Source organism: Hypanus sabinus, chromosome 16, assembly GCF_030144855.1.
Source record: "Hypanus sabinus isolate sHypSab1 chromosome 16, sHypSab1.hap1, whole genome shotgun sequence".
In the NCBI taxonomy this organism is placed as follows: Eukaryota; Metazoa; Chordata; class Chondrichthyes; order Myliobatiformes; family Dasyatidae; genus Hypanus; species Hypanus sabinus.
Window position 1 is genome coordinate 14,727,009 of NC_082721.1, and position 13,476 is coordinate 14,740,484.

Sequence of the window (13,476 nt, forward strand, 5' to 3'; positions counted from 1 at the left end):
TGTGTTATCACTCTAGTTAGCAAGTATGCTGAATTATCAAAAGAAATTCAAAGATTTTCTGTATTCACCTATAATTTTGACTTCTGTCTTCTTATTTTACTTACTGCCACTGGCAATCTCCTGCAATTCTTCCCACACACCTTTCCCAGTCCTAATGAAAGAAGAGAACTGCAAATTTTAGTGAACATTTTTATCTATTAAAAATCAACGTAATGTTTATTAGTAGGAAATTATTTCTGTATGCTGTCTGTAAATAACTGAAGTGAAAGCTTTTTGATGTGCCCCTACAGCACAATACAGCCACTAATTGAATATAAATTTGAAATGTCAGTACAAGCCTATGGGGCTGTAATATTCAATTGAAAAATTCACAGCAATGTACTTAACTTCATTTTACTTAAGCCTGCCAGTGACGTTCATGGTCTTCTATCTCTTGTAAGTTACTGGTATGGTATTTGACTAGAAGTTTGACATCCGCACTCACCCCATTTGCACTACAGTTCATCATTGTTGCAAAGCTCATTTGTGAAGAGATCCAACCCAACTCCGAGCTAAAGCAGTGTGAGATTGCCTCCTGCTGGTAGTGCATTTTCTTTGTTTCACTCCATTCTCAGTGTGCAGCCAATTCTGAATCAGTTGCACTTGCACCATGTCCATTGCTTTGTTGAGGAGTAGAACAACTTCATATCAATACTGCTAAGTGCACTCTTAAGACCTACCAAGAATGCCTTGAGCTACTCGGCACTGGATCAGAAGATCAGAAAAGAAGCCAAGAAGATCACATGCCTGAAATAATTACTTTTATGTAAATTGAGTATGATTGTTTCCCTCACAGATCTGGCCTTCAGTTCACCTAGGTTTTAGGTATTTGCTGTACTCCAGTACAGTCATAAGTCTTCACCTCAAATATTAGTGACTAACTAATGTTGCAATCACTAACAAGTGAAAATCTGCAGATGCTGGAAATCCGAAGCAACACGCACAAAATGCTGGAGGAGCTCAGCGGGCCTCTCGGCATCTATGGAAAAGAGTATACAGTCAACGTTTTGGGCCAAGACCCTTCATGGGTCCTGATGAAAGATCTGAGCCCAAGCGCCAACAGTTTTCTCTTTTCCATAGATGTCCCCTGGCCTGCTGAGTTCCTCCAGCATTTTGTGTGTGTTGCTTTGAATTTCCAGCATCTGCAGATTTTCTCGTGTTTGCGACTTAATTTTGTGAAGTGTGTTCTGCTTGGCTGTAACATGAAATGTAAAAGTAGCAATGTTGATTTGATTTGTAGCTGCCATTTGATTTAGTGCAATTTCCCAAGCTGGACTTTGATGGTTTCATATAAATGCAGTGGTTTGCCTTAAAATCTAGGCAGAGAAAAGGAATGTTAATGTGAGTTATTCAGTGCCTTAGTCCATGGTTAGCATTGAAGATGTTATCATTTTTTGTTAATGGTTAAAATTGTCATCCTGCCAACTAAAATGGTACCAGTGTGAATTCCAAAATGATTAATTGTTTACTATAGAGGGTGATTTATTTTCAATTATAAAAATATGCACTGGTTTGCACCAAAATCTTTGCCTTCATAGTGTACTCATTTATTTCAATCTCAACTGGAGTATATTGTTCTCTGTATTAGCTCTAGTTTCTGCTGCATTTCTTCACATTATGATTTTATTTCAGTCCTTTGATCTTCTGTGTCCCCGGCCTATGCTTCTGTTTTTGATTACTATGAATCACTGCACTGGGGTCCCCTGTGGATTGTAACATTTCCTGTCTTGCATCCTCTTTCATTTAGATAAGAGTAACTAAAAATACCTGTTTCATTCCACATGAATATACATTGGTCAGGTTTATTATTTGTGGTGGGAATTTAATTTTTTAAAATATCTGTGGTTAACATACATTTCTGCAAACCCAGTTTGCATTTTTATCTCTAAATTAAATTGTACTAAGCTGAAGATGGTGTTGTAATTAATAATGTTCTTTGATAAGATGATTGTATTCTTTAACGGAGCCCAAGCAGTTTCCCTCTAGTGTTGGTCCAAGTGAATTGGAGAATGGACAGTCTTAGGATTCATAATCCTTTATCATGGCTTATTTAGAATGACTAAATCTAAATATATTTTTATTGTTAGATACAGAATTTTGAAGTTTAGCAAGCTTTGAAAAATTCATTATGCTGTGAAAAATCTTCACATAAGCCTTTCATCTTTATCCCTCAGCATTTGTAAAGATGATGATATCCAAAAGCTTGCCAGTGTCTTTTCAGTGCAAAGAGGATGAATTTGGCCCACATAGATGGTGCATCTGGAGCAGGGAATCCAACCTTGTTTATGCCATGGACTCCTACCATTAACTGAGGGGTCTGTGGATTTCAAGTTGGGAACCCCTGATCTAGAGATTGGCAGCACTTTGCTGGGATGTTAGTGTTTGACAGCAGATAGATAACTTGTGGCTTCCTCTCATTTTGGAGGTGTTTTGTTCCTACGGGCATGGAATATGATTGGTTCAATGTTTATTATTGTCACATACTGAGATACAGTGAACTTGCATACCGTTCATGCAGATCAGTTTTATATAACAGTGCATTGTGGTAGCACAAGGCAAAATAATGTGGAATAAAGTGTGGCAGTTACAGAGGAAATGAACTGCAGGCAGACAATAAGGTGCAATGTCATAATGAGGTAGATTGAGGTCAAGAATCCATTTACACACTAGGAGGCCCTTTAGCACACTCAACTATTGAAATGTTTTTGTCATTAAAAATATTTATGCATTTACACTACCATACTTATTTCTTGGGTCATCTTTTTGTGACATCTATTTATGAAAATAAGCTCAAGGCATATGGGAAAGCTGTAAATGTACCTTTTCATGTACGATGAATAGATTTAAGATCGGCATTGAATTCTATTGATTATGATGTCTGGTAATAAGTGTAATTAGCAAACTTTATTGCTGCTAAGAACTGATATAAATGCATGTTCTAACATCAAATGGATCACAGTCTAAAATAAATTCTGACCATATAATTTTGATGTTTGCTACAGGCAACCTGACACAGTCAAGCAGAAGAATGCTTTTCCACCAAACTTCATTCATTCTCTTGATTCAACTCATATGATGTTAACAGCACTCTATTGCTACAGGTAAGGTACTGACTGACAACCTTACTCAGCTGAAATGTTTGAACTCATTTCTGTAAGCTCATTTTAAAATACTGATATTTATGAATCCTTAAGTTATTAAATTCACTTATAAATTTTACGTTTTTATCCTTACTGCAGCAAAATAGTTATTAGATAAGCAAACTTTACCCTGTACAAAAATCAATACAGACATATTCAGTCCTGCGGGTTCCTTCAGAAGTTATACATACATAGTGTAGAAGTATTTTTTTGTAAAATTAAAATTGATGACTTCATGCTCCAAGGAGCTTTATATAGGTTTCAGCCAACAAATAAAAACGTAGTGACTTGTTATCAGTCATGGTTTGCAGAAGGTGGTTTTTTGCCTTTTATTTTTGCTGACAAAAGTTTGTTTTTTCAAATCTATGCTGATGAGTTGGTTCCTTAAAGTTGTTATAGCCCTGGGTGATAGTGGGGGTAGCCCCTCCCACTACCTTGCAAATGCTGCTAAGGATGTGAGTCTCAAATATCCTCTGACAACCAAGTCTAGCTCCTGACCTTTGCGTTGACTTACCTACTAAACCCGGCAGAACATTTTCCACTGACAGAAGGGACAAAGGTGGCTTACTGGCACCTTAAAAGCAGTTGCTTTGGCCATGGTTGACAGTTCATCTAGGAGAAGGAAAACTCTGATCTCAAACCTCCTCTGCCTTGCGGCTATACCACGCACGGAGAAGACTTCGAGTAAAACCCAAGGAAAGTTCCAGAGATGGGGTCCCTAAAGCTGTCCTATGCTGAGTTCTAGGCTACCTGGCAAATCCTACCATGCCACAGGTGTCAAACTGTATTGGACACTGCCATTCCATTGGAGTTATTAGCTGCATGGAGAGGTGGTGCCTGGAACATGAAGAGCTTGCTCTCCACATCATCCTGCCCTGGCTTGCAGATCATGTAGATAGCTGGGACATAAAAACTGTCAACCCTGACCAAAGGAGGGCCTCAACTAATGAGTTCCATTTCCACCAGATCAGCACAGTTAACTTGAACTGGCTGTTAATTTGCTATCCTGTTCAATACATTATGAAGTACTTTGCTCCTTTTCTTTTACTGTAATTTTGAACCAGATGGCATTAAGTACAGTTGAACAATATCCCTGAACTTATGATGGCAGCACAGGATTGTTGAATATTGGAAAGACTTGCCTTGATCAAAATAGTAAAATGGCTTTGCAGATGAGCTCTGAAAAGTGGAATTAAATAGTATTTATTTTTCATTTATGGCATGGTGCAAGCTAAGTGCTTTTCCCACAATACCACACTGAGAAGAAAATTGGCTCATTCTTCACAGTGGTCTGAATCAAAGCTGCAATCAACAAGCTACCCTTACTAGTGGTTTACTGGAAAAAACAAATAAAGATTAAAAGCCAATGATTAATTTGAACGGTAAATTTTCAAATCCATCGGACAATCCAAGTAAGCTATGTTGCACATGACTTTTAGCAGTCACAGCTAAATAGATATTTAACCATCTAATTGGAAATATGACTTTCACAAACTTATGTTACTTTATAAAGGATAATAATTTCAGCTTGTTTCAGAGAATGATGGTCTGCAAGCATAAGTACTTCCTGGCATTGACTCTTAATTGTCTTTGAATGTTTTTAATGGCCTTGGAACCTGCCAACATAGTTTAAAATATATTCTCTAATCATTTGTAGAAAATTTTCAATCTTCCCTTCAGAGTGTGTTTATGCAGGCTAAATAACTATATTGCTTTAAGCTCATCCCAAGATTTGCTTGATTAAAGTTCTCGGCATCATTGATGTTCTTAATTTGCAGAGGCCAAAACTGAGAATAAGCAGAACACTGGAATATCATAGCCTCCTGCAGCGTTATGTAATCATACAAAGTCAAGTGCATTTCATCCCGTGAACAAACTAGTGTTGGAATTCAACAAAAAGTACAAACTTAGATTAGCAATAATCAAAAAGTAATTGTGGGGCAGAAGTGATGATTTGCACACATGGCCCTGAGAGAGGAGATGTGGTTGTGAGGGTTTGAATTAGACAATGCTTCTGGTGGGTGAAAGAAAGCAGGCTGGTGAATGTTATTTGTAAAAATACTGATTTCAATTGAAGCAAGTTTGGGGACTTAAGTCCAGAAGATTAAACCATGCTTTCTAGATGGCAAACTAAATGGAAATAACCTTGGAAGTCTTTGTGCCAATAGGAAAAGTTAATCACCATAACTTTCTACATTTTATTCACCCCCCAGAGCTGGCATAACATTTGTCTCTGTCCACGACTGCTTCTGGACACATGCTATGACAGTTGACATCATGAACAAGGTAACTATTCTCAAATTATTTTGTGCCTTTTTAGTAGTTCTGAAATATAATTAAATGGCCCTTGGTGTTATTTTCCTTTAGTTTTTTTTTTCCAGCTCAAGTGGTCAGTACAGAACTAGACACATTAAATCCATTTTTGATTACTTTGAATGATTTGTTAATAAATGATGTGCATATGTTGCAGATTTGCCGTGAGCAGTTTGTTGCCCTACACAACCAGCCTATTCTTCAAGATCTTTCTACTTTCCTCGTAAACAAATATCGTTATAACATTCCGTGAGTTTTGAACTTTTTTTATTCTATACACCCAAAGAAACATTCATAAAAGTTAAGACACTTCAGCAGTTTAAATTAAACTGTGTTCAAATAATGCTATTTTGTCTTTGCAGTATTGACAAGAAACCTAAACAGCTTCAGGAATACAAAAAAATGCTGCAGGTGCTGTCCAAAGTTCTGAAGACAGGTACTAAGAAAATTGTCTTAAGGCTGGCATTAGGTTATCTTTTGAATCTATGCAAAATGACAAAGGGGATAATACATGCATTCCTAATGTCAAATGTTTTACAGTAGGTTGAGTATTTATATGGGAAGAGATGAGTATACAAAAGGAGATGCAATTAAAACTTGATTAAATTCTTTCACGAAAAGCAAAAAGAACTGAACAACAACTGCTAGATGAAGATTCCATGAATGATCTTTTCTATCATTTTTCATTTCTCCCTCTTTTGTGTAGATATTGATCCCAATTGTTCTACAACCTAAACCATGAATGTTGACAGTTTTGTCTGCATATCATTTCCCGTGGGGAAAACTTGAAACTCATGCATGATGTCTCCAGAAGGATCTCTAGAATACTAGCTACTTGCCAATAAAGTTATGGATAAGATATGTTCCCCTACCAATATTCTAAATTTGATTTACTGATCAACAATATAGATTGAACATAGGGCACACTAGCCCTGTGGATTGCTTTTCACTGGATAATCTTGTTGAAATACCTCACAGGCTCATAACTCTATTTCTATCCAATGGTAAAGTAATAGTCAACCTGCTTTTCACAAGTCATGTAGGAATTTGTTAGGTTAGATCTATAAGGAATGTGGATTGTTCTTCTGAATTTTTAAATAACAAGATCATTTTTAATAGTTTAAATAACCATATAACAATCACAGCACGGAAACAGGCCATCTCGGCCCTCCTAGTCCGTGCCGAACTCTTAATCTCACCTAGTCCCACCTACCGGCACTCAGCCCATAACCCTCCACTCCTTTCCTGTCCATATACCTATCCAATTTTACCTTAAGTGACACAACTGAACTGGCCTCTACTACTTCTACAGGAAGCTCATTCCACACAGCTATCACTCCGAGTAAAGAAATACCCCCTCGTGTTTCCCTTAAACTTCTGCCCCCTAACTCTCAAATCATGTCCTCTCGTTTGAATCTCCCCTACTCTCAATGGAAACAGCCTATTCATGTCAACTCTATCTATCCCTCTCAAAATTTTAAATACCTCGATCAAATCCCCCCCCCGACCTTCTACGCTCCAATGAATAGAGACCTAACTTGTTCAACCTTTCTCTGTAACTTAAGTGCTGAAACCCAGGTAACATCCTAGTAAATCGTCTCTGCACTCTCTAATTTATTGATATCTTTCCTATAATTCGGTGACCAGAACTGCACACAATATTCCAAATTTGGCCTTACCAATGCCTTGTACAATTTTAACATTACATCCCAACTTCTGTACTCAATGCTTTGATTTATAAAGGCCAGCGTTCCAAAAGCCTTCTTCACCACCCTATCTACATGAGACTCCACCTTCAGGGAACTATGCACTGTTATTCCTAGATCTCTCTGTTCCTCTGCATTCCTCAATGCCCTACCATTTACCCTGTATGTTCTATTTGGATTATTCCTGCCAAAATGTAGAACCTCACACTTCTCAGCATTAAACTCCATCTACCAAAGTTCAGCCCATTCTACTAACCGGCATAAATCTCCCTGCAAGCTTTGAAAACCCACCTCATTATCCACAACACCTCCTACCTTAGTATCATCGGCATACTTACTAATCCAATTTACCACCCCATCATCCAGATCATTTATGTATATTACAAACAACATTGGGCCCAAAACAGATCCCTGAGGCACCCCGCTAGTCACCGGCCTCCATCCCGATAAACAATTATCCACCACTACTCTCTGGCATCTCCCATCTAGCCACTGTTGAATCCATTTTATTACTCCAGCATTAATACCTAACGACTGTACCTTCTTAACTAACCTTCCATGTGGAACTTTGTCAAAGGCTTTGCTGAAGTCCATATAGACTACATCCACTGCCTTATCATCGTCAACATTCCTCGTAACTTCTTCAAAAAATTCAATAAGGTTTGTCAAACATGACCTTCCACGCACAAATCCATGCTGGCTACTCCTAATCAGATCCTGTCTATCCAGATAATTATTAATACTATCTCTAAGAATACTTTCCATTAATTTACCCACCACTGATGTCAAACTGACAGTCTATAATTGCTAGGCTTACTTCTAGAACCCTTTTTAAACAATGGAACCACATGAGCAATCCTCCGGCACAATCCCCGTTTCTAATGACATCTTAAAGATCTCCGTCAGAGCTCCTGCTATTTCTACACAAACTTCCCTCAAGGTCCTGGGGAATATCCTGTCAGGACCCAGAGATTTATCCACTTTTAAATTTCTTAAAAGCGCCAGTACTTCCACCTCTTTAATTGTCATAGGTTCCATAACTTCCTTATTTGTTTCCCCACACCTTACACAATTCAATATCCTTCTCCTTAGTGAATACCGAAGAGAAGAAATCGTTCAAAATCTCTCCCATCTCCCTCGGCTCCACTCTGATTCTCTAAGGGGCCAATTTTATCCCTCACTATCCTCTTGCTTTTAATATAACTGTAGAAACCTTTCCGATTTACTTTCACCTTATTTGCCAAACCAACCTCGTATCTTCTTTTAGCTTTTCTAATCTCTTTCTTAAGATTCCTTTTACTTTCTTTATATTCCTCGAGCAATTCCTTTACTCCATGCTGCCTATATCTATTGTAGACATCCATCTTTTTCCGAACCAAATTTCTAATATCCCTTGAAAACCATGGTGCTTTCAAACCTTTAACCTTTCCTTTCAACCTAACAGGAACATAAAGATTCTGTACCCTCATAATTTCACCCTTAAATGACCTCCATTTCTCTATTACATCCTTCCCATAAAACAACTTGACCCAATCCACTCTCTCTAAATCCCTTTGCATCTCCTCAAAGTTAGCCTTTCTCCAATCAAAAATTTCAACTCTAGGTCCTGTCCTGTCCTTCTCCATAATTATATTGAAGCTAATGCTATTGTGATCACTGGACCCGAAGTGCTTCCCAACACATACATCTGTCAGCTGACCTATCGCATTCCCTAACAGGAGATCCAACACTGCCCCATCTCTAGTCGGTACCTCTAGTACTTCTAGTCGGTATTGTTGTAAAAAACTATCCTGCACACATTTCACAAACTCTAAACCATCCAGCCCTTTTACAGAATGAGCTTCCTAGTCTACGTGTGGAAAATTAAAATCTCCCACAATCACCACCTTGTGTTTACTACAAATATCTGCCATCTCCTTACACATTTATCAGAGACAGAAATGTATCAGAGACAGTTTGAGCTTCTTGACAATTAATGCCAACTTTTTTTTTAAAAAAAGTAATGCTGTGGGTGAGGTTTTTACTGGTCTTCCCAAGTTATTCCTGGAAACCAGTTAGGATCAAGTCAGCTTTTGCACTGAAGTCTTAAATGATGGATCTACACTGCATAAAATGTGGTTGGTCAATCATACACCATTATAAGGGAATTCCAAACTAATGGGTCTACTATATCAATGAGGCATGTTAGAATATTTTATTTTCTGAATATATAGGCATTAAATTTGTCTGTGCAAGTGGCCTGTCAGCTGTTTGAACCTGTTCCATATTATAACTGGAACATAGCCAATCTTATTAGCTATATAAATAGCCAAGCAAGGCTCTCAGTGCAGGAGTGACAAGACCAAAAAATGCTGAACTTGCCATTGGTGACCACATTCCATGAATTAGCTATGAAACAGAAATTGTTCCCTGATACACCGAGTCATTTGTAGCAGCTCTTCCTTCCTGATTTAATCTTGCATCAGGACTCACGAATCATCTTCATTTTTCCTTACAGGTGAATTTGATCTAGAGAATGTAAAAGAGTCCACCTATTTCTTCAGCTGAACGTAAAGGATGCTGGGTTAGCCATCTGACATTATCTGCATTAAATGCCCAGTGGAATTCCTCTCTCCCCCCCCCCCCCCCCCACCCAAGTTGGACCTTTGCTGAGGAGTGGTTTCAGTGAAATGGTTATATATTTTTTTAAATATACAGTGGACTTGTGTAAATCTTTGTATATTTCTCATATGAACAGTGGAAACTTAAACTACCCCATACAGCTGAGTTCCCTTTGTACTCAAGGAATAAATTGTTGATGTAAAGGAAAATCTGTTTATATTGTGTAATTATGTATGCTTTGCTGCAATATACATTTGTTTTTAAATTCTTACTTTGATACTGGTTATTCTTGGCCAGTAGGAGCCAATAATTATCCTTTGGAAGACCAAGCACTCTGCTTGGGTATTGATTATGAGAGCACTGTGAATCAAGTGCATGAAGGCCCATTCCATCTTGCTGAATTGCAATTTAAATGATTTGGCTGTCTTAAAAATGAGTTAAGCTAGTTTGCTTTCATTTGAACAACAATAGGAAACTGCTTTCCATAGGTAATCTCAATCTATTTCCATGGTATACCTGGTACCATTTCTTGATTTGAGGCCGGACAAGATTGTTAAATTATTGACCTTGATGTAGGTAATATCATTTATGGTTCAGTAACCTGGTGAATGTAAAGTGACAATATCCATAGTGAAGAAACAAAAAATTTGAGTGGGGGGGTGGTCCTTAGCAGAGTGTCCTTGGGGTAGCATAGAGCACCCTCATGGCTTCCTAGATTGTTTTCGTTTAATTTCTGTAGATCTTGGGTTTGAGATATTATGCCTCTAATATACTGTGCAATGAAGAAAATGTAAATTGTATTATATTCTTAAAAATGTAATGGCCATTTCATTTTCATAACTACAAATTTAGTTAAAACCTATTGTGACCTCAGACAGAAATTGTTGCATTTGTTTTAAACTGTAATGAATTTTGTCTTACATAAAATTTCATGGCTGAGAAATTCTTATTTTTTTGTAATAAAAATATGCTATAAAAAATGACTAATAACCATTCTGTAATTATGTAGTTCAGGTTTCAGTAGAACTTTTTGTTAATGAAAGAATTAAGAACCTGGGGTGGGGGGGAAGAAAAAAAAACAAATACTGGTTGAAATTGCTGCAAGATTTTGATGAAAAAATTAAATTGCAAGCTTTCATTGTACTTTTTCTCTACCAGTTAACAGAGTAAGCAGTTTTCTGTTTTTATAATGGTGGTTGTCAGTTTGATTCTAGAGACAAGAGATTATAACCTAGCACAGAAAATAAACTTCATCCCTCTTATCTGATTCTACCCATCATTTATCAGCCACTTATCTCATCTTTCCCTCTCAACTTTATACACAAGTTATTGTCCCTCTGTTCAATCATGATGTAGGGTCTCGACCTGAACTATCAACCATCCATTCCTCCCCCCACAGATGCTCGACTTGAGTTCTTCTACTCCCTTAATTTTTGCTTCAATTTGATTTTGTATTTGAACTGGTATAGATAATTATATTGAACCCTTAGGAGGCAGTAATTGTAACATGATTGAATTCATACTGCAATTTGAGAGGGAGGAGCACAAGTCAGGTGTATCAGTATCACCATGGAATAAAGGAAATTACAGAGGCATGAGAGGAGCTTGCCCAGGTGGATTGGAGGGGGACATGGTGGAGATGATGCCAGAGCAGAGATGGCTGAAGTTTCTGGGAATAGTTCACAAGGTGCAGGAGAGATGTCCCACAGAGGAAGAAGTTCTCAAGTGGCAGGGCTGACAAAGGAAGTTAAGGACTACATAAAAGCCAATGAAAGGGCATACAAGGTAGCAAAAGTGATTGGGAAGTTGGATGATTGGGGAGCTTTTAAAATCCAACAAAAGGCAACTAAAAAATCTTTAAGGGAAAAAAATGAAACATGAAGGCAGACTGGCCAATAAATATAAAGCAGGATACCAAAAGTGTCTTCAGTTATATTAAGAGTAAACAAGAGGTGAGAGTTGATATTGGACCAATGGAAAATTATGCTGGTGAGGTAGTAATGGGAGACAAAAGAAATGGCTGATGAACTTAATGGGTACATAACTGCAGAAGACACAGGCAGTGCACCAGAGACCTGCGAGTGCCATTGCTATTACAAAGGAAAAAGTGCTAGGCAAACTCAAAGGCCTTCAGGTGGATAAATACTCTGGATCAGAGGACTACATCCCAAAGTCCTGAGAGAGGTTCTGAAGAGATAAAAGATGCATTTGTCATGATCTTTCAAGAATCACTCTATTCTGGCGAGGTCTCAGGACTGGAAGATTGCAAATGTCATTCTACTCTAAGAAGGTACGAAGTTTTCCTCGGGTCAGTATTGGGACTGCAGCTTTTCTCATTGTTTGAGAGTGATTTAGATAATGGAATTGATGGCTTTGTGGTAAAGTTTGTAGATGATACGAAGGTAGGTAGCGCTGAGGAAGCAATGTGGTTGCAGCAGGTCTTGGACAAATTGGAAGAATGGGTAAAAAAAGTGGCAGATGGAATACAATGTTGGGAAATGTATGATAATGCATTTTGGTAAAAGGAATCCTAGTGCGGACCATTATCTAAATGGGGAGAAGGTTCAAACGTCAAAGATGCAGAGGGACTTAGGAGTCCTCGTGCAAAACTCCCAGAAGGTTAATTTACAGGTCGAGTCTGTGGTAAAGGCAGCAAATGCAATGTTCACATTTATTTCAAGAGGAATGGAATATAGAAGCAAAAAGATGCTGAGCCTTTATAAGACACTAATCAGACCACACTGAGTATTGTCAACATTTTTGGACACCATATCTCAGAAAAAATGTGTTGTCATTGGAAAGAGTGCAAAGGAGGTTCACGAGAATGATTCTCAAAATGAAGGGGTTAACATATGAGGAATGTTTGGCAGCTTTGGGCATGTATTTACTGGAATTTAGAAGGATGTGTGGGGATCTCATTGAAACCTACTGCATGTTGAAAGGACTAGATACAGTGCATGTGGAAACATTCCTGTGGTAGGTGTATCTAGAATTGGAGGGCACAGCCTCAAAATTGAGAGGCAATCCTTTAAAACAGGTTAGGAGGAATTTTTTTTAGCCAGAGAGTAGTAAATCTGTGGAATGTTTTGGCAGACTGCCGGAGGCCAAGTCCGTGAGTATATTGAAGGCAGAAGTTGATCATTTCCTCATTGGTTAGGGCATCAAAGAATATGGCAAGAAGGCAATGGTATGAGGTTGAGTAGGATCTGGAATCAACCATGGAATAGTGGAGCAGACTGGACTGAATGGCCAAATTCTGCTGTGTTTTATTGTCTTATAATTGTGATGAATTAATTTGCAGATACTCAGCATCTTTACAATAAAGTATTACTTCCATGTGTCTAAAGCTACTCATCAATTTTTTACTAAATTCTGCCTAGAATCAGAAAATGAGAGACTGGAGGATTAAGAAACAGAACAACGAACAAATTCTTTATGGCTGTTCACACAGGGCAAAAAACCTCCCCCAAACATACCAGAACTTGAGGACTTAAACAAAAGTAGAAGTAAAAGGATTTATCTATGATAGTCCGGTTGCTTTCCAAAATTTTATACATCTTGAAATATTTTGTGCATTTGCAGATTACGCCCCTATGTATATCAGGAATATCCTCTCACTTAGTTAATCTAACTTGTATTTGATGTTCTCTCTTGTGCAGTCTTGTCACCCTAGAATA

At 37.9% G+C, this 13,476-nt stretch overlaps 1 protein-coding gene across 1 annotated transcript in view; it reads left to right on the plus strand.

Annotated features, from left to right (window-relative positions):
* polrmt (polymerase (RNA) mitochondrial (DNA directed)) overlaps positions 1-10,905 on the plus strand; it is a 76,268-nt gene extending 65,363 nt beyond the window's left edge. The window contains exons 17-21 of the mRNA XM_059991161.1: positions 3,042-3,140; positions 5,393-5,465; positions 5,650-5,741; positions 5,855-5,928; positions 9,696-10,905. Coding sequence (XP_059847144.1) covers positions 3,042-3,140; positions 5,393-5,465; positions 5,650-5,741; positions 5,855-5,928; positions 9,696-9,745 — 388 coding nt within the window. The 3' untranslated portion in view covers positions 9,746-10,905. The remainder of the gene's footprint in view (positions 1-3,041; positions 3,141-5,392; positions 5,466-5,649; positions 5,742-5,854; positions 5,929-9,695) is intronic.
* Positions 10,906-13,476: the final 2,571 nt, after the last annotated feature.